Genomic DNA, 27,274 nt, shown 5'->3' on the forward strand with positions numbered 1-27,274 from the left:
TCAGGGGAGAGCTTAATCATTTAGTAGGAGGGGTTATGTTATGGTGTGAGCTAGTGTTATGAAGTCACACGGGGTTCATAGTGGGAGGAGTTAGCGGTGTGGTGGGAGGATTTAGTTTCGTGGCTCAGATCATTCACAACGAGGGAATCCGATCTGATACGTGACCTCTGGTCAGTGTAATTAGATAGGCTTATGTTAACAGGACTTTTTGACACAGACTCATCATATACGCTCCAGACGAGCATCACTGGACTCTAGGTCGCGATGGAATGGATTACTTTAATTTTGACTGTGTCTATTGTGATTATTTCTTTTAATCTTCTCTTTGGCAAAAGTCATCCCAATGCTCCTCCGTGCATAAGAGGTTGGATACCTTGGTTTGGTGCTGCTTTTGAATTTGGCAAAGCACCGTTGCATTTCATTCAGCAAGCCAGAGACAAAGTAAGTTTGTCCACTGGGAAATTACTTGAATAAAGAATCATAACTGTATAGTCCAGGTGATTTGCACATGTAGATTTTTTCACAGCTATAATATTTGCATATATTTTTTATTTTATTAGTGCAGTGGGATTTCAGACATTTGATTTCAGGGATTTCAACATTTTTCTCCAGAACATTTGTTATGTAAAAAAAAAAAAAAAAAAAACATTTAAAAGGTTGGTAACAGTCTTTTGCATAAATCATACAGGGTTGGCCTGGCAATGGGTCCAGAAGTCCAGCTCCTCCCCTGCAAATTTTGATGAACCTGTTGCACTGATCTACTGTACGAAAATATAAAAGTGCAGTGTGATCATTTTGATTTTTAGAGCAGAAGTTTTTTTAAAGTAACATATAATTCTATATTTTACACGTTCTCCTAAAATGATCAGTACATTATTATTACTATAATTATTTTAAACAATATTAGAAAATGTGCCATCAGTCTTTGTATCTCAACTACACATATTTTCTTTGCATGCTTGTTTATGTATTTATTTATTGTGATGGCTGGGTGTTTATTCTTTCAATAGCAACTACAAAATATTAACCCAGATGCTATGCTGGAGCCCTGCGGTCGATCTTGACGTGTTTTGTTTTTGTGCTGTGCCATACTAACCGAGTTTGAAGACAGTTCAGTTCAGCACCACTAATTTATGCAACTAGGACAGAAGCTGCACACAGTGGCCCTTTTTGACACAATTTTTGTTCTGGGCACCGCTGTGCCAGTTCTCTGAAAGCATGGGAGATAATGAGAGGTTTGCTGAATAGACAACTGCTCTATAAAATTCAGTAATTGCTTCTGCCAAGGCAAGAAATCACACCAAAATATTTTTAAGGTTCTCTTAAGGTTTTTTCCCCTTCCCACTTAATTTGCATCTTAATATAAGATTTAATAATTTGTATGAAATAGAAATAATAAAGCTTCTTTTCTAAAAGTATAATAGTGTGATTGTTCTTCTAGTATGGCCCAGTTTTCACTGTTGTAGCTGCTGGGAAGAGACTGACATTTGTGACCCTAAATGAGGATTTCCGAGCTTTTTTCACTTCCAAAGATGTTGATTTTGAACAAGCAGTGCAAGAAGCTGTTCACAACACAGGTACAGTACAATACCAATGGTAAATGTTTCGATTTATAATTGATTGCTAAAGCACTTGAATCTACATCATTACTCTCTTATACATGACCTTAGACTCTGTACTCGATGAGATGATTTATGACTGTCCTTGACTGACTTTCTGATTGGACGTCATCAGTATTGTAGTCTGTAATAATGTGATAATGTTAACCTTGGGTTCCTGTCCAGCTTCTATCAACAAAGACTGTTTCTATAAAACCCATCCAACCTGTGCCACCATAATCAAAGGCAGACTTACTCCAGGCAACACAGCAATGCTCTCTGTCCATCTCTGTGAAGAATTTAATGACCATCTGGAGAACCTTGGAAGTAAAGGAACTGGACAGCTGAATGAGATCATCAAGTATTGTTTTCTTACTTGAATTATTTACTTTGTGCTAAAGTATCTCTTTGAGAACAGTAGACATGTCTTCCATACATTTCACTGCAACTGGTTAACACAAAAAAGGGAAATTATGTGCTAAGTAATGCCACTGCATATCAATAGATTATGCTTATGATATGTATAATATAACAAAGCTATAACAAAATTGTGCTGATTTGCAAAAATAGGCCTAATATTACCTAATTTGATGTTGCTGAGTAAAAAAAAATATAAAAACTTTCCATAATGCACAACAATTACATTTGTATCAGCATACTGGCAGTTTTGATTTTTAATTTCACATTCAAAGTATTTTATTTAAATAATTTCTAATATCAGTATTCAACATTTTATGTTTTATATATATATATATATATATATATATATATATATATATATATATATACTGAACAAAATTTTAAACGCAACACTTTTGTTTTTGCCCCCATTTTTCATGAGCTGAACTCAAAGACTTTTACTATGTACTCAAAAGGCCTATTTCTCACAAATATTGTTCACAAATCTGTCTAAATCTGTGTTAGTGAGCACTTCTCCCTTGCCGAGATAATCCATCCACCTCATGTGTGGCATATCAAGATGCTGATTAGACAGCACGATTATTGCACAGGTGTGCCTAGGCTGGTCACAGTATAAGGCAACTCTAAAATGTGCAGTGTTTTACTGTATTGGGGGGTTCGGGGGGACCAAAAACCAGTCAGTATCTGGTGTGACTACCATTTGCCTCATGCAGTGCAGGTCAGGTTGTTGATTATGGCCAGTGGAATGCTGGTCCACTTCCCTTCAATGGCTGTGGGAAGTTGCTGGATATTGGCAGGAACTGGAACATGCTGTTGTATATGCCGATCCAGACCATCCCAAACATTCTCAATGGGTGGCATGTCCAGTGATTCTGCTGGCAAGGCAAAAACTGGGATGTTTTCAGCTTCCAGGAGTTGTGTACAGATCGATGAGGATGACGAGCATGCAAATGAGTTTCCCTGAGATAGTTTCTGACAGTTTGTGCAGAAATTCTTTGGTTATGCAAACTGATTGTTGCAGTAATTGCACCCTCCATCACAACTTGCAACATCTGTGGCATTGTGCTGTGTGATAAAACTGCACATTTTAGAGTGGCCTTTTATTGTGGCCCGCCTAAGGCACACCTGTGCAATAATCGTGCTGTCTAATCAACATCTTGATATGCCACACCTTTGAGGTGGATGGATTATCTCGGCAAAGAAGAAGTGCTCACTAACACAGATTTAGACAGATTTTTTGAACAACATTTGAGAGAAATAGGCCTTTTATGTGCATAGAAAAGGTCTTAGATTCAAAGTCTTAGAGTTCAGCTCATGAAAAATGGGGGCAAAAACGTTCTGTTGTGTTTATAATTTTGTTCAGTGGATATATATATATATATATATATATATATATATATATATATATATATATATATATGCGTGTGTGCATTTGTTATTGCTGTTTAAATGGTCTTCCAATGGTCTTGCTGTATAAATGGCAAGAATCTTGCATTTTTGATTGTGCCATTACAAAAATTTAAAGTCACTTTTATGGACTTTTAAAGTAAATATTCCCTCCTTGTTGATTTTGATTGCTTCCATTGTCCTCATTTGTAAGTCGCTTTGGATAAAAGCATCTGCTAAATGACTAATTGTACATTTATGCCCTGCATTAAACAGTGTGTAAACATATTTAAATGCAACTTCAGATTTAGCTTCTGTGTTTCCTCTGCACTGCAAAGTTGATTTTTTTTTACAATGATTTCAGTTCAAATGTTTTATTGTTCTAATTTACTGATTAAATGTAAGAATTTGACTCAAAAGTTAATGGACTCTGTTAGAAAAATGGCTATAAAATGTAAAAATCAGGTTAAATTTGTCGGAAAATATTACTTTCTATCAGCTTGAACTGACCACACAAAATATGAAGAATATCAAAAACTTTAGGAGCCAGCTATCTACGTCACTCCTTAAGCTACCAGCACAATAAAAATCTTACAAAATATAATCTAATAATCCTCATGGATAACATCCCAGAAAATTTTGAGATACTATTTTTTGTCAATATCGCACACCCCTAGTGTCATGCTTAAGGGAAACAGGCACTATTATTGTCAAATCAGCAACTCAAAATTATTAAGAAACAAATATTGCAACAAAACAATGCAGTGCAGTGTAATACAATATACATTAATATTATTGTATATTTTAATATTTAAATAAAATCAAATGTATTTATTTTTTGAAAACTGTACTATATATTGTTTTCAGGAGTGTTATGTATCCAGCAGTAATGAGCAACTTACTGGGCCGATGTAACTCCCCTAGTAATTCCCTCACAAGGCAGGAGTTCCTGGAGAAGTTCACAACATATGATGAAGGATTCGAATATGGCTCCCAACTCCCAGACTTGTTCTTGAAGTGTGTGAGCGCTGCTGGCACAATATTACTAAAAGCTGCTATTACAAAACACAATTAGTCTCCCGAATTGTATTTATAAGTTATTTGAAAAATACTCAGCTAAAGGCCTTGCATATCGGCATACATTTCTGTTTAAATACATTCAAAAGATCCGTAACCAAAGAGTTAAAGGAATTCATCTTTTGTGTCTTCAGGCAGTGGGCAAACTCAAAGCAATGGCTCCTTTCTCTGCTAAGAAATATGGCTATCAGAGCACAGGAGACCCTCTACAATGAGAATGATGGAAAGGTAATATTGGTAGTAGTTTAATTAGATTTAATTAAATGGCTGTATTAATTACACTCTCTAAAATGTATTGCATTACTTGTTGCTAATTACTTTCTAAAGTCCATGTCAACTTTGATCAGTATAACAAGGATACAAGGATAGATAAGATTTTTTAATACTTTCCAATAAATAATATAAAATTGCATTAATTATTCTTGAACTGACTAAAGGTATTTAAAGGGAGAAAGTTACATTAAAACAATGCAGTTACATCAGAATTACCTGTAATTACATTACAGAAAAATTAAGAGTAATCCCTTACTTTACTTTCTCAAGGGGAAGTAGGCCTTCTTAAATTACAGCAATTAATGGCTTAGTATGATACACCGAACACTGTGGATTTCTTATCTGCCAACTGTTTTACTCACTAAACAGAGCTGACTTGTCAAAAATGTGTTGAATTGCCTTTAAAATGTTTACTCAAAGAAATAGTTCACCCAAAAATGAAAATTTGCTGAAAATACTTACCCTCAGGCCATCAGATGTTTCTTCATCTGAACAGATTTTGAGAAATTCAGTTTATCACTTGCTCACCAACGGATTCTCTACACTGAATGGGTGCCGTCAGAATGAGAGTCCAAACAGCTATTAGAAACATAACAATAATTCACAAATAATCCACATGACTCCAGTCCATTTAATGTTTTGCGAAGTGAAAAGCTATGTTTTTGTAAGAAATTAATTCATCATTAAGGCATTTTAATTTTAATCCATAGCTTCTGGTCAAAATAAAAGTCTGTAATCTATAAAAATGCCTCCATCAGCAAAAAATGTCTCATATTAAAATCCACAAACTTATTTGTTAAGGATTTTCTTTGGACTGTTTTCACTTGTAAAGTGAGCTTAATCTGTGCATATTTCTCTCCTGAGTCAAATTATTACAATATTATAGACAGAAGCAATGGCTTGAAGTTAAAAACGATGGATAATGATGGATTTGTTTTTTTACAGACATGCAGCTTTTCACTTAACAAGAGGTAAATTGATGGTCTGGAGCCATGTTGATTACTGATCTTGATCTTGAAGCTCATGGAACTAGAGTTCAAGGCCAAACTTAATCTTTCTTATGCCTCTGTTGAATGCAGTAGACCCTCACTGCAGTACACAAGATCCATCCAGGGGGTGGAGATGGGTAGCTTTAAGGATCAGGGGGTGGAAACGGTTAGGTTTATTGTTATGTAAGATGGGAGGAATTGGATCTGGATCCCACCTCACTCCCTGAATCTTGTGTTCTGCAGTGAGGACAATCCAGCTGAATGTGTACATGAACATGTTTGCCCCAACAGATGGAGCTAAAGAGTTTTCATTTAGGCTTCTTAGCTTTTTTGCAGGACTATATGGCATTTGAAGATTTACAGTTTTGTTCTTCTCATCTTCATAAATATTTTTTTGATTTTGGAATCAGCATAATATTAGAAATCTATCTGCAGTATTTAGACATTGTATAATAAAATCCCAAATCTTTTCTGATCTGTCACTGCTTCTCTTTAGACTTTACTACAGCACCTGGCTTCTGCAATAAGTGACACATATCTTCCCAATTATGGTTTACTTTTGCTTTGGGCTTCCCTTGCAAATGCTATACCAGTAAGTGAGAGGTTCAGTGCTATAACACAATATCTTTCTATGTGTTAGCTCAGATTTGACATTCAAGTAATGAGGACAAGTGTTTTTACTTTATTCTAGATTACATTTTGGGCCATTGCTTTTATTTTGGCCAATCCTGAGGCGTATAAGATTGCAATGGATCAGATCAACGTTGCCCTCAGAGACCAAGGTAAAACCAATATTCAGTTCAATTCAATTCAAGTTTATTTGTATAGCAGTATTTATGGTACAAATTATTGCAAACTTTACAGAAAATTACGTTTCTACAATATTTAGTAGAAGCTTATCAGTGGTGACTTATCTTAAAGTTTATGTGGAATATCTTAAAACCAGTGTTTTTTGAAACTGTACAGCCCCACCTAGACTGGTTTCATTTATAGCTTTCAGTATAAACTACACAATTAACTAACATTATGTACTATCATTTAAAAATGTACGGTATGTAAGATTTTATGTTTTTTATTGACCAAGGCTGCATGTATTTAATCAAAAAAAATAAATAAAAAAAAATGTAAAAGCTGTTATATTGTGAAATATATTTTAAAATGTTATTTATTCCTGTGATGACAAAGCTGAATTTTCAGCATCATTACTCCAGTCATCCTTGGCTCATCACGATCCTTCAGAAATCATTCTAATATGCTAATTTAGTGTACAAAAATAATTTCTTTCAACATTAACAATGTTTTTTTTTTTTTTTTTTTTTTTTTTTGTGAAAATCTTGAGATATATATATTTTTTTCCAGCATTATTTGATCTCTCTCCGGGGCCTTTTTATACATTAAACTTCCTCCATTATCCACTAGAGGCCAGCAAACTCTTATGCATTATTTTATACAAGTCTTACAGTACAATAGTTTTTTTTTTTTTTTTTTTTTTTTTTTTTTTTGCATTATATGTTACAAAAATTAGACATTTTCCCATATGAACATATAAACATGATTTGCATATTGCACCTCTATATGCACAAGGCAAAAGCACATGACAGTTAAATATAAATGTAAAAATGGGTTTCACTGTGCTTCTGTTTAGGCTTTGTTACTGAATGAAACTTTCTCTTAATCACACATCAGTAGTACTTAAAGCTATTGATAGTTAATATTGTCCTGGTGTGTTTGCTTTGCATTCAAGACAAGGAGAAGACAAGGGTGACCCTAGATGACTTACAGCACATGCCATATGTGAAGTGGTGTATCATGGAAGCCATTCGGCTGAGGGCCCCTGGAGCCATCACTCGTAAAGTAGTGCGGCCTCTCAAATTACGGGTCAGCCATGACAGATTATTCATTGTACAATGCATTTTATTTCAGTGTTTTTATGCATCGGTCTATAAGGGCAGTCTGTATATATATCGCTATATATATTAATAAATATATATAAGTATATTGGGATCAGCCCTTTTGACTCACACAGAAAGTAAACATAACCAGGCTTTTTTTTCTCAGCTTAAAAAACTGTATTCATGTTTTCTGCATTTCAGAATTATGTTATCCCACCTGGAGACCTGCTGATGCTGTCTCCCTACTGGGCTCACCGAAACCCCAAGTATTTCCCAGACCCCGAAGATTTCAAACCTGTGAGTAACTTCCCCGTTCTGAATGATCTCAGCCACAGGATGAGGTTTACACAAATTCCTCTATAAACTAAAATAAAAAAGAAACAAGACACATGCTCATAAAATGTTTTTATAGCAGGTAAATTGCTTTACTATTAAATGTTCCTGTACTTTTTTTTTTTTTTTTTTTTTTGTCTAGCTCTATGATGTAACCGGCATCTCTTTTATTGGTATTTTCTTTCAATAAAACTTCCTCTTTCCATTTTGTCTGTGAGTTCTATTGTGAATACTGAAAACTCCAGCTGTGCTCCATTAAAACAGGAATGATAGGTCTGTATGTGTTCAAGGAAACCCTGACAGTTATCTTCACAATGAAACTTCCGGCAAACACCTGTAGAGATTCCATTACACTTCTGTCTACTAATGTCTTAAAGGAAATAGCACAGACCTACATCTATATGTTTTAAATGCTGTTTTAAGCAAAAGATATGTTTAGTTTCAAATCAACTCTCTTCTATACAGTGGAAATGCATTTAAATGAGTGCATTCATGGGTAAAGTGTAAAGGATGCATTTAAACAGTGCATTCATGGGTCAATTTCAGTTAATTTTCCTTAATGTAATCAAAATATTTTATACAAGGAATAGACATGGTTGATGACTAAATGGACATTCAGTGGTATTTTGCATTGGAAAACTATTGTTTTGAATCTACAAAAAACTTGGAAGGCAGGGCTTTTTGACCAGCTTTAAAGACTTCTTCGTTTTTTGATGCAACTCAAGGGCAATTATACATTTATGAGCACAATAAAGCCGCATTAGTGAATAGATGGCCATTGCATTGAGAGTAATTCAGAGATTACTGTAAATATGTCTTGTTATTAAACTAAATCTTGGAGTGCTGGAAGACAGGCTGAAATGGTGTATTCTGGACTGGCCGTCGTCTGAGTGGATTATTTTTAATGAAACTTCTCTTCCCACAGGAACGATGGGAAATGGCAGATTTAGAAAAGAATGTCCACTTGGAAGGGTTTGTGGCATTTGGAGGGGGGAAAAATCAGTGCCCAGGAAGGTTAGAAAAACTCTTGTGTTTATACAAAATAATCATCATGTACACTCGAAGATAATAACATTCAATGAACTTAATTAACTCGAGGAAAGTATTCCATGCAACCGAGTTTAATTACTAAAACTGAATATATAAATAATATATTTTTTTCATGTCTACTAGATAAATTTGTCTCAAAGTAATAAATGTATATATTTATATTTCATTTAGAGGTTTTTGTCAGACATTCACTATTAATATTATAGAATGCAACGTGTTGCAACACATTAATTGATAGTAGAATGTAAGATGATTAATTTAGTTATTTTAATTCATAAAAGTTGCTTTGCCTTATTTATTTATTTATTTATTTTCCTTAGTGCATTTTGTTTCTTTTTCCCTGGTACAGCTTCACTGAACTTTGCACAAACAATGCAATTGATCTTCATTTTCATCACCATTCATCATCATCATTTCAGCATCATTCATGATGTCAATTCAGAGATGTTTGGGATTTCAAACCATGCACATCTGACCCTGTTGCGTTTGAGTTTCTTTTCCAGTAGAGAAATACCTAAATATATAAAAATGCCAGTCAAAATTTTAAGTAAGCAATACAATTTTATTCAGTAATAAAATCAGACAGTAATGGTGTCATACATATCAAAACTTCTCTAGTTTAAATTAAAAAAAAAAGTATTTTAAATGTAAGCAGGACTATATTATCCATTTTGAGCATTATAAAAAATAATATACTTTTTCATTTAAAACATAAAAGTTGGAAGCTCCATTGCTGAGTCGTGGGCTGTTTTGCCCTCTAGCAAGATTTGGTGGTTTGGTAGCAGGAACGCTATAGGTTCAACTTGGCCTATAGCAAATGCCACAAGCTGCACCAACCCATCTTTCCCCTTTGGCTCTCTTGCTGAGAATGTCAGTTCCCTCAGGTTATTTACAACAAGACTGGCACAAAAAATAAAAAATAAAAATAAATTATTTGCTGTAACCACCAAGACCTTTATCAGGGTGTGATTTGAATTACAAGCGATATTTGTAAATAGCTGGATTGCATTATTGATAGTGTGCACTATGGCTTCATTCCTGATATACTGAAATGTTGATATAGATTCATGACACTGCTTTTATGTTGCACTGAGCATGGCCCTTATGTCCCAGCCCTTTGGTCCCATACTGATGACATCATGAAGGCCCTGGGGAGTGTGTGGCCAGGGTCATCATGACGTTAATAGAACCATATAAAGAACTTTCCCAGCTGCACAGGAAGATCAAAAGCATAGGCAAAGACCAGTGACCTTTCGAAACCCACCAGAATAGATGCATCTACGTTTATCTGTCTGGGAATATATATGAGAGGGAGAAACAGAAGAAAGAGAGAGGTGGAGTAATATAGAGAAAAAGGGAGATTACAGACAGGTTACTTCTTCTTTTTAATTCTCTGTTGCTGTTCGGTCTTTTTTTTATTATTATTCTTTTATGTTTTACTTCATTGCAAGGATATGAAACTTGGTAAAGGTTTTGGCACTTGCTATGTGAACACATACTGTACACACACACACACACTAACACAAAATTCGTGGACATGATTCAAAAAGGTTAAATGGTCCTAAAAAAAAAAGTCACAATTTACTGTCATTGGAAACGAATGGGAAATGAATCTTATCTAGTTTGGTACTGCACCCAAACAAAATCTTACTGAAAGCTAATTTTTTGAAATATCAACCTCAAATTTGAAACATAACTTGTTTAGATTTATCGTTTTGATTTTTACATCATAAATATTTAGTAAAATTTATGGAAAATATATTTTTCATATAACATTTTTGTGCATTTTTCATAATAATGAACTTAATTTTCAAGTGAATGCTCAGATGCTCCAAAAAGTGGTTAAAATGAAAAAAAAAAAAAATCACAACTATCCCATAAATATAATTTAGTACCATAAAATCCCCTTAAACTCTAAAATATGAAATTATAAATCTAAAATATAGTACATTCATTTTCATTGGAAAATAAATCCATCATTTTTGACCACCATGTGAGCAGCACCCGAGGGCTAACAATAATTTTTATAATTAAAACAACATAATAAATTATATATGATAAATATAATAAATTCATTAAAATAAATATGAATTGAACAAATAAAGAAATTGATATAAAATTCATTCTCCACTATAGAAACATATGTGAGTGTGGACTGCCACATTCTTTCTAGAATAATTTCATATGCCATTGAAATATTGAATCCATACCAACTTCCTGCATTCAAATGTCACATTGTCATGAGGCGGCTTTGTAATGACTACTCAGGCTTGTATAGATCTCTTAGCTGGACGCTGCCATATATTAGTACATTGAGTGTGGCAAACCCACGTATTTCATTTTCCCTCACTCAATCTGATTTGATTTTGATCATTTTAGGAGATTGGCTACTTGCGTCACAAACACAGTGCCCCTGAATGAGTCACGGCCCTCAAGGTTATTTGGGCTGATTATTTCAAACATGACTTGCATCTCTCACCCTCCCTTTATTGCCTCCCATTATTCCTTTCTATGTCTCACCCAGGAACCATCTTGTTCTCCATGCTTTAATTCATTCACTTCGAGTCACCTGATATTCCTCTTCCCCAATCCGCCTCCAAACAAAGCCACTGTGGCTGTGAATGCACCTGGAATTTGCACGCAAAACAAGACATTCATTCACATTTTGCTTTTCTACCTGCAATTTCAATCAAAGTTTTCCCAGTGTTCAGCAGCACTCGAGGGAAGGTGCAATGACTGCTAGACAGCATGCAATATTCCATCAGAATACTAATACACAGTACTATTCAAATAGCACTTCAGTACGATGAGTTTTTCTTTCTTCATGAGAAAGAGCCCATTAAAAAGAAAGTGACAATAAGAAGCACTTGTTGTTTATTGTGTCAACAGGTGGTACGCTGTTATGGAATTGCATATGTTTGTGGCACTCATCCTCTACAAGTTTGAATTCACCCCGCTGGATCCAATACCCAAACCGGTAAGAGGCTTGAGAAAGAGTAACATCCAATGGAGAATGGTGAATAAGCCTTGAAAGAGATGGCTTCAAAGTAGGCATTAGGTTAATCATTTCCAGATGTGTTCCTATGGCAGTATTTACCCAACAACAGCCCAATCGAATGCTTAAGCAGCATCCAGCTCTTTACCCTTGCAATTCTCAGGCCTGTCCAAAAATAGCTTTGTAAGTTTCGCCCACCAACGACTAAGTTCATACGAGGAACGTTGATCTAAATATGAATCGTGCATTCATCTATTTTATGGGTCATTAATGTATACTTTTGGAGGGGAGCAAGATTTGTTTTACAACTAGCTAAATACATAATAAATTGATAAATCATTTTAGATTTTAATTTTTTTGTCATTTTTATTATCAGATCATGTGGCACTGAATGGTTTCTGAAAATATAGCTTTGCCACAGGAATAAATTACATTTTGAAATATATTAAAATAAACACCTTTTATTTTAATTTGCAATGGTATCTGTTTACCGTTACTGTTTAAGTTACTTTTTATCAAATAAATGCAAGAGACCTCTTTCAAAAACATTAAAATATCTGACCAAAGCCATATTGTGAACAGTATTGCATTAGATGTATAGATATTCGGATAAAACCCAAAATAGTTCGAAAAGTTAAATCATTTGTTTGCAGATGCAATCTGATTACTTTGATAGAATACAGCATTGTATATTTTATTTATGTGGTCACTGCACTTGATAATTATATGCATCTGGTTCTTGCAGAGCCCTCTGCATTTGGTGGGAACCCAGCAGCCAGATGGACCCTGTAGAGTGAGATACAAGCATAAATAGAGCACTCATGTTCTGAGGCCTGTGCTACTGCTTTAGAGCTTTGCTGACAGTCTTGACAAGAGTTGCAGATATCAACCGCATATCCTGGGCTAAGCTTCAGAGGTTTGAAGCATCACGGTGAATGTTAAACAGTGACTTGGACACAGGCAAATACTATATCCCTCTAAAGGAAACCAGAAAATCACACAATGCTAAAGGTAATTTAGGATATTGGCTTTAATATATATTACAGTTTTGTTGGGTCAACCTCTTTTATAACTAATGGCATCATGGAGATGATATATATCAGAAAGTACAAGGTTGTGGAAATTCCTTTCCCAGACTAAGAGACTTAATCATTTACAGCATTTATGAAATAAAAAGAAAGTATTGCTGTATGCGACTGTAGACATTTATAACAGTTAAACATCATGTGCACAAAATGGATGGAGTAAAGACAAGTTTATAGACAATATAACTAAGTTGAGTTCCTCTTTTGTAAAACAGAAATATGTAAACACATTATTACGTATATAAACACCATGGTTATTTTTTCTGCAGTGGTGAAAAGGATTGTTTCTAAACACATCTGTCTTGTAGTCTGTAAGTTCTTTACTGCATCTGTTTACACTCATTTCTGGATAATATTACATAATATTACATGACATAAGTTACATTGAGTAATTGTATGTCCTTGGATGCAAGCATCTTTAATTTGTAAGTCAAATAGAATGTTTACATACATTAAATATATACTTGATTGAATCAATCATGCATTTGGAAGTTGAAAATCCTTTGTGCTACTTTGCAGTGCATTTCACTAAATAACAAGTTTAATTGTGTTTGAATAAAGAACATGTTTTGCTGCAGAAGTTTCACTTCTTTATACTTCAATTTTACTTGAACAACCATGCTGTGATTTTACCAAGCAGACATCATCTTTTGTTGGTCTTAGAACAAATTTCCTGTAAAACAAACATAGCCTAACCTTAAAATCCCTGTTGGATCAAGGAACATGGCCTACTTTCCAACACAGACTCCTCAAGCACAACATTCCAGACATGTTTAGCAGAAGGCCAATGTTAAACATGGATACTAGACTCAAAAGTGGAGTGATGTAACAAAATAAAACATTAGTGTGATGCCCTTTAATTTGACATTCCTGTTCCTTCATATAATGTAATTTAACATTCATTGACACAAATAATAATACATAGACACACACACAAACATTTTTGCATCTCAGAAATGATTTTTGTCCTGTGAATCCTTTATATTTTCAGAAACTTCAATTCTCAAATAATGAAGTTTATGTATGATGAAATGATATGTGATTTAAATATCTATAGCTAGATCATAATGACATAATAAGGTGAACTGGTGATGCACCTTGTTTAAATAATATATATACATAAATGATTATGTATATATATATACATAATGATGGTCATATGTGTGATCTAATTTAATTAATTAGAACCTGACGAACTGTTGAGTAAGAAATAAACAATGTCATTAAAATAAAATGTTAAGTTAGATTGTTGAATTAGAACAATTATCTCAAACTGTAGCCAAGTGACTAAATTATATATATATATATATATATATATATATATATATATATATATATATATATATATATATATATATATATATATATATATATATATATATATATATATATCCTAACAAGTAATTGTTAACTATGATGTTATTTTATTGCACCAACTTTGCATAAATGGTTGCACAAAACCCCATTTCATAAAAATAAATATATAGCCTAAGCAAACAAACAAATAAATAAACCTTATAAGTGAACATGACCCGGGGCTCTACAATTCACGCTTCAACTCCTCCGATGTTCAAACCAAAACTACGCCCTTGATGACAGACATCATTTCGAGAAATCTCTGCTTTGCCCTGCACCACATTTACTAAAAACAACCTGCTGAACGTGTCACAGCAGCACCGCAACATCCAACCGCTGGCGAAAGCGCTGACGTAACTTCGACGATTTGCATATTTGCTTTTAGGAGAGCGCTATTGGTCCACGAATCCCTCCCGCGCTCGGCGCGCTGCATTTCATTAGTGGGTTGAGAAAACATCATTTGAATGCCGGGAGGCGGTCATTGGTGAATCAAGCTGTCTGCAGTAACGTCAAGAGATTAGTGAATCGCAGCTGGAATGCGAGCTTGATTCACAAAGGCAAGAGAGGGAGTCAAAGCCACCGCGCAGAAGATACCCACACCGGACTGCCACATCCCGCACAGGTACCGAAAAACCGCGTCGACTTACTCCATTAGATCATCCTGCATCTGTACAGCAGGGCTTTGACAGGTGTTGCTGCTTTATTAATTCAGAGAGAGAAAAGGAAAGCGAGAGCGAGGGAGAGAGCGTCAAATAACTGCAGAAATTATTTCCTATTCTATTCTATATACTATTCTATATATAGTTGGTTATATATTATATATTAGTATTACATGTAATCTACATTGCTTAGATCCTGCATGTCACTTTTACACAAATGACTTTTACTCAAGAGTTTAAGGGGACGTAGAAGTTGGAAAGTCTGTATTGGTTGACAGATGGTGCTATAATAACCATCTGCACAAAAATAAAACCAGTAAGCAAGCCATTTGATGACGCTATTGAATTTGTAATAGTAACCTAGTTTCTGAAGTGCACTCCTTGACCTTGACAGCCGCTACCAGAAGTGTAGGCTAATGTTATTGACAGTTGCTAAAACAGGTTGATGTGGCATGTTTGCCATAATGGTTTATCATATTTTAGTCATCGGAATTAGAGAAATGGCGAATATAAACCTTTGTAGAAAAGAGAAGGAAAGTGAATGTCAGGTGATGACGACAGAGGGACCGCTCCTCCAGTGATGACTCAAAGGGGGATGCAGCAAACAGGTTGCAGTAGGCTGTGATTGACACTTACCCTTTTCATTTTGCCCTTTGTGCACTGAAATAAAAAATACAATGATATATTATGTAATACAGAATAATTGAGCTTTAAATAGCCTTTATTTGTACCCAGTGGCATTTAAAATATCTTGTCGTCTTTCTATATCTTTAAAATAGCTTGTAACAAATAATGTCATGTACACTGCAATTTAAACTGTAAGAACATTTCCATTATAAATAATTGTCAAAAGCAGTAAATTTAATAACTACATAGTTTTTACCCCTCATGATCTATTTGGTACCTATTAGTCCTATTGGTATCTATTAGTCCCAGCAGGGACATTTTAATTTAAATAAAAGTTTAATAAAACAACATGTTCTGTTTAGTGTGCACACTAGCACCCAGTTGTGTGTTTATATTTGTTCATTGCTTTTTTTAGAATGTAAATTTTCGGTTGACCCCATATAGAAGCAACAGTCAAATTTCTAAAAACAGCATGGCAAATTTGCCAAAGAATATGGTTCAAATGATTTTTAATGTCTAAAAAAGAATTTGATGGAAAATATATTATTTGACAGGAATAAAATAGCATAATAATTATATTATATTTTAAGGGTTTTTTGTATATCTGTGTTTATGTATATACACACACACACACACAAATATATTTGTATACATACTTGTATGAAATATACAGACATAAAAAATACCTATCTTAAAATAAAATTAGGGTCAGAGTAAAGTCAATATCAACAGAATGTGAGGATTTTTTTTTTTTAGTTTTCCCAATTTTATAATAATAGTTAATAATAATAATAATAATAATAATAATAATAATAATATGGCTTAACAATATTTAAGAATGCCTATTAACTGAATTTGTTTGTGTTTAATGTTACTGTTCTCACACTTTAGTTTGTATAGCTTACAAAGACAATGTGGTAAATGATATTGATTATTCTTTTAGTGAATTAGGATCCATATATTTCCCTTGTTTAGTGACCTTGTTCATGCCTGCAAGCAAACATGTCAATGGCCTCTATAGCTTTAGATAAACAGTAGGTCTATGCTTCTTGGCACGGAAACAGTTCCAAAATTAAAAACACTATAAATAAAGCTGAGCACCTATAACATGTCTGCGCTCATGTATAGTTTATGTACATCCTTATCTCCTATCAGGTCATTGTGATATTGTAAATGAAATGGACCCCTGTCTGGAAGTCTTCATTTTAATCAAATGCCTCACAATCTCTGCATTTCATTAGTCCTCATTCTATTTTTAGCTGCGTTTACACAGGGCAATACTGAACCAGACAGCTCCAGCCTCTATCTATAGCCTTGAGTGAAAGTGAGAGCATGCATGTGTGTTTGAGAGCGTGTATGTGTGACTGGTGATGGGCTATTGATCCCAAAATAGCTACGGGAGATTTAACAGTGCGTGTGACACTGGCGACAGTGCTGGCTTTGCCCGCGGACCAAGCTTGTCAGGGTGGATCACTGGAAGAAAAGGCATGTGGAACAGCTCTATGGAAATGGGTGCAAGCTGTTCCCCACTTGCCATTGTTGTTTGTGTGGGCTGACAAGAGGCTGGCTCTGCTATAAGCCCATAACCTAATCTTTTGGCGGCGCATTAGTTACCGGGGCCAGGGGTAACATCTGCTCGGTAGGGTTTCTGGGATGTAACTGTTTCAGTTCTGTGTCGCATGTCGTGAGGATGAGCTTTCGCTGTGTACAGTGAAAATGCTCCAAACAGTTCTTGCTCCGACCTTGTACACATACACACAAACACACATCTACTAAGAGTATACTTACACTATTATATATTGACTGTATTTGTTTACTGCTGAAAATGACAATTTATTTATATAGCACAATTAATAACAATTTCCGTCGACCAATGTGCTTTCCATTAGGTCATTAAAAACAGTGGATAACATACAACAAAAAAACAGAAAATTTATAAAATCATAAAATATCTCATCAGCCAAACGCTTTTGAAAATAAAAAAGTCTTTCTGTTTTCATCTGTTGCTGCCTATAACTCCAAAGAAGATCTGGTGAATGATATCCATTATCCTTATAGTGAAGTGGAATTATTTTCAATGTAGCTGGTTCCCATGCTGTCTGGGTGTATGACGTGAAAAGCCAAATTTGAAATGAAAATTCTGTCATTGATTACTCACCTTCATGAAGTTCCAAACAAGTAAACAAAATTAACATCTTTATTGTACAATTCAACAAGCCGGCATTGTGACGTAGAATCCAGATGCACTGCAACTTGTTTGCAAGAAGAGGAATGCTCTTTCATGCGTTGTGGTACTCTAGTGAACGTGTGTCAAAGACTGACACGGAAGAGAAGAAAATGTTAAATGAAGTCGTTATTTTTGTTTTCTTTGCGAAGTAACAAGGCTCTTACTACTTTTCCGCTGCTGTCTATGTAGGGTCAGAAAGCTCTCGGATTTCATAAAGAATAATTTGTGTTCTAAAAATTAAGGTCTAATGGGTTTGAAACAACATGAGGGTGAGTAATTAATAACAGAATTTGCTTTTTTGATGAACTATCCTTTTATATCTTTTTATCATATAAAGCAATTGTATCTCTTCACATGAATTGAACTAAAGCAGAGTTTAATGGTGTCTTTATAGCTTTTTCGGATAAGTTTTGGTTACCTGGATTTCAATGGAGCCAAAGAAAACTCTTAGGGTTCATTACAGATAACTTTAAAAGATTACCCAAAGTCTTATGTGTTTCGGTGAACTATCCCTTTAAATGCTGTTCAGGAACTGTTCACCCAAAAAATTTAATTTGGCTATTTTTCACCCCGTTGTTCGTATGATTATCAGTCAATAATGGCTTCCAGTATACTGGTCTGAAGATCTCTTGGGTTTTCATAAAACTTAAAATATAGTACGGAAAACTATATGGAAATAAAGATTTTTGCCATATTTAGAGCTCGACAAACAAATATGGTTATAATTTGAACTCCAAAAGTGTAGAATGTAGCCTGAAAGCAATTGCTGATATCAGAAAACATCTCCACTTTTGTTGTTGTGTACCACTTACAGCCATGAAGGGAGAGCATTTATTTGCCAACATGAGAAGCACTCCATTCCTCCAGCGGGTTTACCTCTTAGGAGGGGAAGAACTGGTAGTCCTGCAATCCACCATGGGAGAGTCCTCACTGGGATACAGTTTCCAACAAATCACCGACTTCAATGATCTCCCTACATCCCTCTTTGCCTGCAACGTGGACCAGTCAGTATTTGAAGACCATGAGGGCAAGGTAAGGTTCATTTAAATTACTCACATATATGTCATATCTCAACGGCACTTCATTTAAAAAGCACTTTAAAAAAAAAGTTTATTGGAAGTTCACTAGTGGCACCACCAAATGGAGTGGCGAAATGATTATAAAACAATTATAAAACATTTCAACCACTCTTTCTGCCAGTCAGCTTACAAATTCACATTATTGGTTGAGTTCAAGAGTCAAAAAGCAAGAAAGGAAAGGAGAAGAACTATAAAATAAATATATTCCCCTTAAGAGTGTTTTTGATTATTTTTATCACAGCAAAAACATCATCACAGTAGGAACAAAAGCAGTTTGATTGGTAGGTACGCTAGAATGCTCCAGTGGAAAAGCAATTCTCTTGACCTGTCTGCATTACATGATTGTGAATTAGGCCTCTCCAACCTAATTATCCATGTAGGCCACTTCAGGTGTGAAATTCAGCCTGTGGGCTCTCGTCGACTCTGCTTTTCTTCATTTGCAAACACTCTAAGGAGTGAGTTTAGACCTAGAGGCAAGGGAGTATCTTTCACCTCCTCATGTAAAAGCCTGTTTGGAGTTTTGTCATTGGTTTTATTTCCATATGATGACCTATGGCAACATATTGAGTATTGACAACATGCAGGTGAAACCTCTGAAATATTGTATTTATTCCCATTGGTTCAGTTCAGCATCTTAATTTCTAAGAGAACCACAGGGCTGCATGACTGATAATATAATGTAATGAGAAGCTGTTAAAAAAAGTTATTACGAGTTGCTTTTGCCCCTTAATGATAAAACATGGGGAAAATGTGAATCAAATGTCATTATTTAATCGTTCCAAACCATTAAGATTTTCTTTTGTAAAGCAAATTGAAATATTAGGTAGAATTCTAATGCTACACTTTCCATGCAATAAAAATAAATGAGAATGGACCAAAAATATTACAATTTCCAAAGTAGTCTATACCGTTTGTGAGGTATATTTTGTTGTTGCCTTTCAAGGTTATTTTATGACTAACATGTTTTTTCCTTTTTTGGTGAACTCCTTTAAAGATTTATCATAAAGCATTTAGTTTTTAAAGTGGCAACATAACGTAGTGACAGATCATTTCTCCCATGTCATGATGTACATTCAATAAACAGATTGTTGAAAAGAAAAAATTGTTTTGGGACTTGGTTCTATTGATCAGTTATTGATCATAAAGTCGATTTAAAGGAAAGGGGCGGAGTTTATGCATACTAAATGATTGGCTGGCATGCATCACCAGAGAGAAGTCGGTATTTTTAACAGAAGATCGAGTTGCGACATTTTAAGGTCAAAACATATGCTTGAATGCATTGTAGAATAGAATGCATTTAGAAAATAGATACATTTGCATTACATGCTGACTTTAAGCCTATCTCCTGAATGTTATATCACTAGGAACAGGAACGCATAATTTACTGCATATTTGACCTCCAGCTGAAAATTTTGCCCAGACCTTCTTCGACTAGTTCACCGATCATGTGATATGCTGAGCTCTGCCAGGACAGTTTGTCTGCCCCTCTGACCTGCGCTGGACTGCATCACACACACATAGAAAAATAAATCAGAACACACAGGCACATACACAGTTCCTACACTGATCCGTCCTGACAGCTACTCTCAGAAAGACTAGATCATCTGATAGAAGGGCTGTGTAAAAGGTGGTCCATGACTCGCTCCATTGAGTCACAGGCTCCAGAAGCGTTCCTCATGAAACAGAACAAGTGTTCAGTCTTTTACTCATGAACGACTCCACTAATGCGAACGAACAGCACACACACTGATTCTTGAAAAGTATCCTCTTGCTTCGAATTAACTTAAACCTGACTTGGCATGACTCATGTTGTTAATTTCCTTACGTAACAAGTAACAGTGTTGAAAGTTATTGTTTTAAAGGTGGATTTAGTGATCCATAATGAGGGACTTAGTTGTACCACACTGTTAGCTTGCTTTGGGGCAAGGTTGTGTGGCTTCAGTGCTTTTGCTAAAAGTTAGGTTAACACTATTTTTATAACACTTTTTTTTACAATGTACCAGTCCTGTTCCTAATTAAAAAAATGAATAAAGTATCAAAACAGTTAAACAAACTAAAACACTGCAGAATCATTTGCGTGTCACCCAGCAGTACACAATAATACAATTTCTGAATACATTAGTGTTTCATTACGAATTGGCTGAATTAATGATTCAATGACTCCCTTGTATCGTTCCTGAATGAATTAAAGGAGACATATTATGCCCCTTTTTACAACATGTAAAATAAGTATCTGGTGTTCCCAGAATGTCTCTGTGAAGTTTTAGCATAAAATACCCCACAGATAATTTAATTAAATAATTTTGAATGGAAGCAGAAACACACTGTTTTTCGGGTCTGTCTCTTTAAATGCAAATGAGGTACTGCTCCCCGCCCCCTTTTCCAGATTAGAGCTGCACTATTACAGCTGCTACCTGCTAAACACATCTGTTTTGGTTCTGTTCATCATGTTGAAATCATGAGTTTTAAACCATATTAGTTTAAACTTCTGATATACGTTGAGTGCACACATCAGAAGCACACAGACAGAAAGTGGCTGTCACAGCATGTGAGTACTAAACTAAGTTCTTATTCACACACAAGTTTATGTTAAAAACACTCAAGTCACAAAAACAGTCGGTTATGTCTGTGAAGGTAAACAGCTGGGAAATAAATTGCATGTTTATTTTAGATCTGTGTGGCAGCAGCAATATACAGTAAATAATCAATAAATCCACTGCTGTCTTGTCTCCTCTGCTGGGACTCTAAACAGTGTTCTGTGCCGGTCTGTGCACCCAAAGGCAAAACAGTTAGCATGTTTTGCTCAAACTTTTGCCATGGCATTAGAGCTGGTACAACCTTGTCACTAGCGAAATCAAAATGACAGAGCCATGGTGGAAGCTTACAGATTAAGGGGCGGTAATATTTAATGAGAACCCTTTGCAACATCACTAGGGGAACGAAATCGGACTCGCTTGTTTTTTCAGATGCTTGCAGAAAAAGGCTTACCAAAAAAAGTTACTGGGTTGATCTTTTTCACCTTTCCTTGGTTGGTAGATGCACCATCTACTGGTGTACTGATGCAACTTGCAGAAAGAATCTTTGAAAAATGAAACATCAACTATTGAATGTATTACAATTGATTAAATATTATGTATATTTTCTGCACCATCATAATTTCTCTTTATATATATATATATATATATATATATATATATATATATATATATATATATATATATATATATATATATATATATATATATATATATATATTTTTTTTTTTTTTTTTTTTTTTTTTTTTTTTTTTTTTTTACTATTCTAGCATTTATTAATAAAATTGGGCAAATAGTATCATGGCAGTCCATGAAAATTTTGCTGCAAGTCATACGATGTAGTATTTTTGAGTTTGAGCAAAGCTGTCATCAGCAATTTAGCCAAATAGCAGAAATTCAAAGAATAATAGATTGCTTCGTGAACATCAACTGAAAGCTGAATCCCAGTGTCTATTACAGAACAAAACCCTATCATAAAAGAGGGAACATATGCTTAATTAGGCAGCTAATTACGCTGATAATACTGCTCTAAATGTTTGACTATTTCCCTTACAAATACCATGAAATATTAACCGATTAACAGAGCATGATTGCATCTCCTGTACTGTCCAACTTGCATTAATGGCTTTTTGCTGAACTGTTTACTCTTGATAAAGATCTTCTCTCCTTCCTCTTGAATTGATTACAGAGCACATGGTCGTGGGATGGAGAAGCTGTCTGATGGTTACTCAACTGATTGCTGTTTAATAAATCTGTCTCCTATTGAAAGCCACAAAAGCTGGAAATGCTAAAGTATAGTCAGTCGCTATAACCTAAATGGCACTTTAATTTGATTTATATATTGTTTATACTTACAAAGTGGAAAACTGGACTATAAGTATTTGATTTAAAAAAAGCAATGATTCCATATGAACAACTAGTTAAATAAACTCTCCCAAGCATACTTCAGTTTATACAAAAGTACACATCACATTAACAGTTCCCGGTTCATTTAGAATCAGATACAACCAATAAATGAGTTGTGTTTCATTTAGGAAGTCATTTGAACTCTAAACGATTCACTTACTGATATATAAATGGCAAACTAGGAATCAGATAGAGGTTGGAAAATTATGTAAAACTAAGCTCCTGAAACCACAAGAGCTTGATAAAAAAAAAGCACGGATGGTATTATAGTTAATGCCATAATGTCATCTGCATAATCTTAGCAGGAATTATTATATTTCTAACCTTATATTTCACTCATGTGTAGGAGATGATTGCGTTTTAAACATTCTCCCCCCTAGCTGGCTGTTGGCTTGGCCATAGCCCCCTGTGACCCTGCAATCCCTTCAGTGCAAAGTATTCAGCATCCCTGATTGGATTTGGCAAACATCCGGAGAGCAATGGAATGCTCTAGATTCATGAAGCTTAATGACAGATGACAGCGAGACAGAATAGACTGTTGCTATTCTTGTTTCTCCCGCACTCCCCTCTCCCCTGGACGCGGACCGCTGTCGACTGCCCTCACTTTGCTGATTGATCAATGGAGGTCAAATTGTTTCAAAGGAACATCGGCACCGTGCCGTCGTCTTCAGGCGGGTTTCACAGCGCTGTCAAAATGCTTGATTGTGTTTGGCACCTCTGGAAGAGGCGCTGCTTGTGCATCTGAGCCACCGAATCAATTTAGGAGTCTGTGATTATATTAACCCCATGAAAGGCCCAGGTGATGCATGGGGTCTATTTAAAGACATACTGTATGGCATTATTAGCTCCCTAACAATAGGAAAGCAATCCTACAGATTTTACAAAATTAGACAGTCTGGAGCCCACGAAGAGAGCTGATGCAATGTGAATTATGTGGCACATCTCTAATGTCAAGGCTAAAACCAACTGTCTTCCTTTCTAATTATTTTGTTTTGACAGCCAAATTTTCAAGCTTTAAGCTATTTCCTTGTCAAGTTAAAGAGACAGTTCACCCAAAAATGATTCTGTCATCATATACTCAACCTCCTCCCATCGCTAACCTGTATGACTTCTCTTCTGCAGAATATAAAAGACGATATTTTGAAGATTGTTGGTAATCAAAAATGTTCAGTTCTTATCGACTTTGTACAACAGAACCAAACAGGCAATGGAAGTCAATGGGAACCAAAACTGTTGGTTTTTGGGTGAACAACTACCAAACAGACTCAGCAACCATTGATTTCCATTGTTAAATGGAACTTAATGGGTAACAAAACTAATTTTTACAATATATTCTTTTATCACTTTGTCATGACATGAGGGCGAATACATTATGAAAATGTTCATTTTGGGTGAACTTTTTTTTTTTTTTAAATGGAAGTCAATCGGAACCAAAACATTTTGGTTACCAACATTCATACACATACCAAATACCTTCTTTTGTATTTTTGTCATGACAAGGATAAGTAAACACATTTTTGGGTGAAATATCCCTTTAACTGTCCCTTTTATTTTATTGGCATTTTCTTCCCATTGTGTACTACATACAAGGAGCTGTTGTATGATTTTTCATATTGCTATTGCAGTGGCATTTACTGACAGAATTACCCACGTCAGCCGGCGGTACGTCATGACTATCCATCATAGACTTCTCTGCGTCTCTCCCTTGAGCTCACCCTGCATCAATAGAATTGATCTCCACTTTGGAAATGTCACATACGCAAACCTAGACATGATTCACATAGTGTCTTACTTATGAGCTGCCACTTGAGTTTTTAGCATGGCAAACATGGAGATGTGTTCCCTGCGACAGGGGAGTGATGTTCAGCTTGCAAAGAGACAAAGTGAGATTTTATTCTTAAGATATGGTGTTTGCAGTGCGTGCAGTGTTCGAATTACAAAAGGTGTGTGATAAAGGTTTGAGTCACAGCCTTTGCAGTTACAACTAAAACCACATTTGATATGAGTTTAATTTATTATTATTTGTAAAAAAAGAAAAAAAAATCTAATATAAAAAATCTGCATTAATAATTGCAATTAAAACTCACTGTGCTCTCCACTCTGTATATAGTTGACAACTCATCATATCCTTATGGCTAAAAATAAATCTTGGGCCTGAATTGAAATGCATTTATGTATTTATTTAAATTAAATTAATTAAATTAAAAGGGTAGTTCCCTCATTCTTTCATTATTTACTCAAATTACTTAAATCTGTTAATCGTATAAATTGATTGTATCTCTTCATAAGACTTGGATATGTTTTGCACTTTCCAGTTGTGGACATGGAGGGACATAAATCTTTCAGCTTTCATAAAAATATCTAAATTTGTGTTTTTGAAGGTTAATCAAAGTGAGAGTGAAATGAGAGTGAAACAACACGAGGGTGAGTAAATGATGAGAGTTTTCATTTTTGGGTGAACTTTCCCTTGTTAATTTATTTATTACAATTATTACTAATCATTATAATTTCAATCAATCAATATTTATTTATAAAGCACATTTATAAACAAGTGAAATAAAAAGAATCAAACAGCAAATGGAAAACATATAATTAATAACATTATTATAAAAATTAATGATGTCAAATAAATATTAAAACCAGCAGTACAAACTTCAGCTACAATAAACTCACCATAAAAACTATCCCTAATCTTGACTCTGAATGTTTATTTAAAATTAACTGATACAATTTTTATACAATGCTTTCAATTTAATTTTTTAAACAAAAAAAAAAGAAAAATTATAAAATTGTATTATTATAAAATGTATTCAACTAGAAAGTTTTAAACACCAAATGGTATTTCAAATGATTGTCAAAATGGTGTTCTGTTTGTTACCTTAATTCAAATTCAGGAATTCAATTGGACTTTGAGTTCTGGATAGCGAATGATCCAGCTTAGGGTAGGCAGCATCACAACATCCTACTGGTGATCAAAGACATTACACTAAAACAAAAAAACAGAGCTAAAATGTACACTATCACCTGTGGAATATGCACAAAAAATAAGTCCTCACTATACAGTTTCCTGTATGATGTCACTAAGGACCCTTGACAAAAGACAGAGGAATCTAGAAGAGTTTAGAGGAGCTCTGGTTTCATTGGGGTTATGTAATCTAGCTCGCCGGTCATGAGTTCTGCTTTATATGGTCATATCAGTTTTGAGTGGAGTTGCAAGTATGGCCTTTTGTTCTGCATGAATTCATTTCCTCAGGTCGAAGCACTATAGCTGTTTCAGTGTGTGTGTGCTTGACTACCAACCCAACCTCCTGCTTGCAAGGCTAAAGTTCACAGAACAGTTGAAACTGTAGCCCAGTAATGTAACACTGCAGAAATATCAGACGTCTGCCCTCTTGAATGACGTTTATAAAGTGCAGGGACGCAGAAAAAAATCCAAACAGACTAATGCTATCCTCAAGTGAGCCATTAACATTTCAGTGTCACCCTTTCATTGTGCTGGCTAGCGCTGATACGTGATGCTATGGCTCTTGTTTTGCAGACTGTCAAGGTTAAATACTTGAATGGGGATCTATTAGCAATTATTGTCGCTCACCCTTGTGGAACTGTGCGTGACGTGTGCATGACCTCTCCGCTGTACCTGTTCCCACTGCTGCACTCAATGTTTTTACCACAGGGTTTAAAACCTCCCACTCACTATGCATGCTTATGTCACCGCATTCTCCTGATCAGCCCCATTACATAATGATCATACCTCATCTCTAAGAATTTCTTAGTGTCAACACATTAATGACACACTAGTGACAGTTCATGACAATACTATGACTTTGGAATACGTAAACTTTTTAGTACTATATTTTTCGGACTATAAGTCGCACCTGAGTATAAGTCGCATCAGTCCAAAAATACGTCATGATGAGGAAAAAAACATATAAGTCGCACTGGACTATAAGTCGCATTTATTTAGAACCAAGAACCAAGAGAAAACATTACCGTCTCCAGCCGCGAGAGGGCGCTCTATGTCTTCAGTGTAGACTACAGGAGCACTGAGCAGCATAGAGCGCCCTCTCGCGGCTGGAGACGGTAATGTTTTCTCTTGGTTCATTTCTCTTGGTTCATTTCTCTCGGTTCATGCCAAATTAATTTTGATAAATAAGTCGCACCTGACTATAAGTCGCAGGACCAGCCAAACTATGAAAAAAAAGTGTGACTTATAGTCCGGAAAATACCGTATTTTAAACAATATTTGTGTGTGATAGACTGTAAATTTGTTATGCAATGTTGTTTAAA

The 27,274-nt window shown here is 35.0% G+C and overlaps 2 protein-coding genes across 2 annotated transcripts in view; both read left to right on the top strand.

Moving 5' to 3' along the window:
* Nucleotides 1-116: 116 nt before the first annotated feature.
* Nucleotides 117-13,678, top strand: LOC127983857 (24-hydroxycholesterol 7-alpha-hydroxylase). The gene is made up of 12 exons (XM_052586222.1): nucleotides 117-441; nucleotides 1,442-1,577; nucleotides 1,785-1,959; nucleotides 4,272-4,421; nucleotides 4,616-4,709; nucleotides 6,240-6,335; nucleotides 6,435-6,525; nucleotides 7,488-7,621; nucleotides 7,837-7,932; nucleotides 8,894-8,982; nucleotides 11,908-11,995; nucleotides 12,759-13,678. The coding sequence occupies exons 1-12, from the start codon at nucleotides 265-267 to the stop codon at nucleotides 12,825-12,827; spliced, it is 1,395 nt and encodes a 464-aa protein (XP_052442182.1). The 5' UTR covers nucleotides 117-264; the 3' UTR covers nucleotides 12,828-13,678.
* Nucleotides 13,679-14,908: 1,230 nt separating this feature from the next.
* rcan2 (regulator of calcineurin 2) overlaps nucleotides 14,909-27,274 on the top strand; it is a 58,531-nt gene continuing 46,165 nt past the window's right edge. The window contains exons 1-2 of the mRNA XM_052587144.1: nucleotides 14,909-15,076; nucleotides 18,782-18,999. Of these exons, the coding sequence (XP_052443104.1) occupies nucleotides 18,784-18,999 (216 nt within the window). The 5' untranslated portion in view covers nucleotides 14,909-15,076; nucleotides 18,782-18,783. The remainder of the gene's footprint in view (nucleotides 15,077-18,781; nucleotides 19,000-27,274) is intronic.

This window comes from Carassius gibelio, chromosome B20 (genome assembly GCF_023724105.1).
Source record: "Carassius gibelio isolate Cgi1373 ecotype wild population from Czech Republic chromosome B20, carGib1.2-hapl.c, whole genome shotgun sequence".
Classification (NCBI taxonomy): Eukaryota; Metazoa; Chordata; class Actinopteri; order Cypriniformes; family Cyprinidae; genus Carassius; species Carassius gibelio.

Excerpts from the sequence above, each read along its gene's own strand:
- LOC127983857 (XM_052586222.1), top strand. The coding sequence starts at position 265 with ATGGAATGGATTACTTTAATTTTGACTGTGTCTATTGTGATTATTTCT. Across the intron at positions 1,578-1,784 it reads AGAAGCTGTTCACAACACAG|CTTCTATCAACAAAGACTGT; the intron begins GTACAGTACAAT and ends GTTCCTGTCCAG. Across the intron at positions 6,526-7,487 it reads CGTTGCCCTCAGAGACCAAG|ACAAGGAGAAGACAAGGGTG; the intron begins GTAAAACCAATA and ends TTTGCATTCAAG.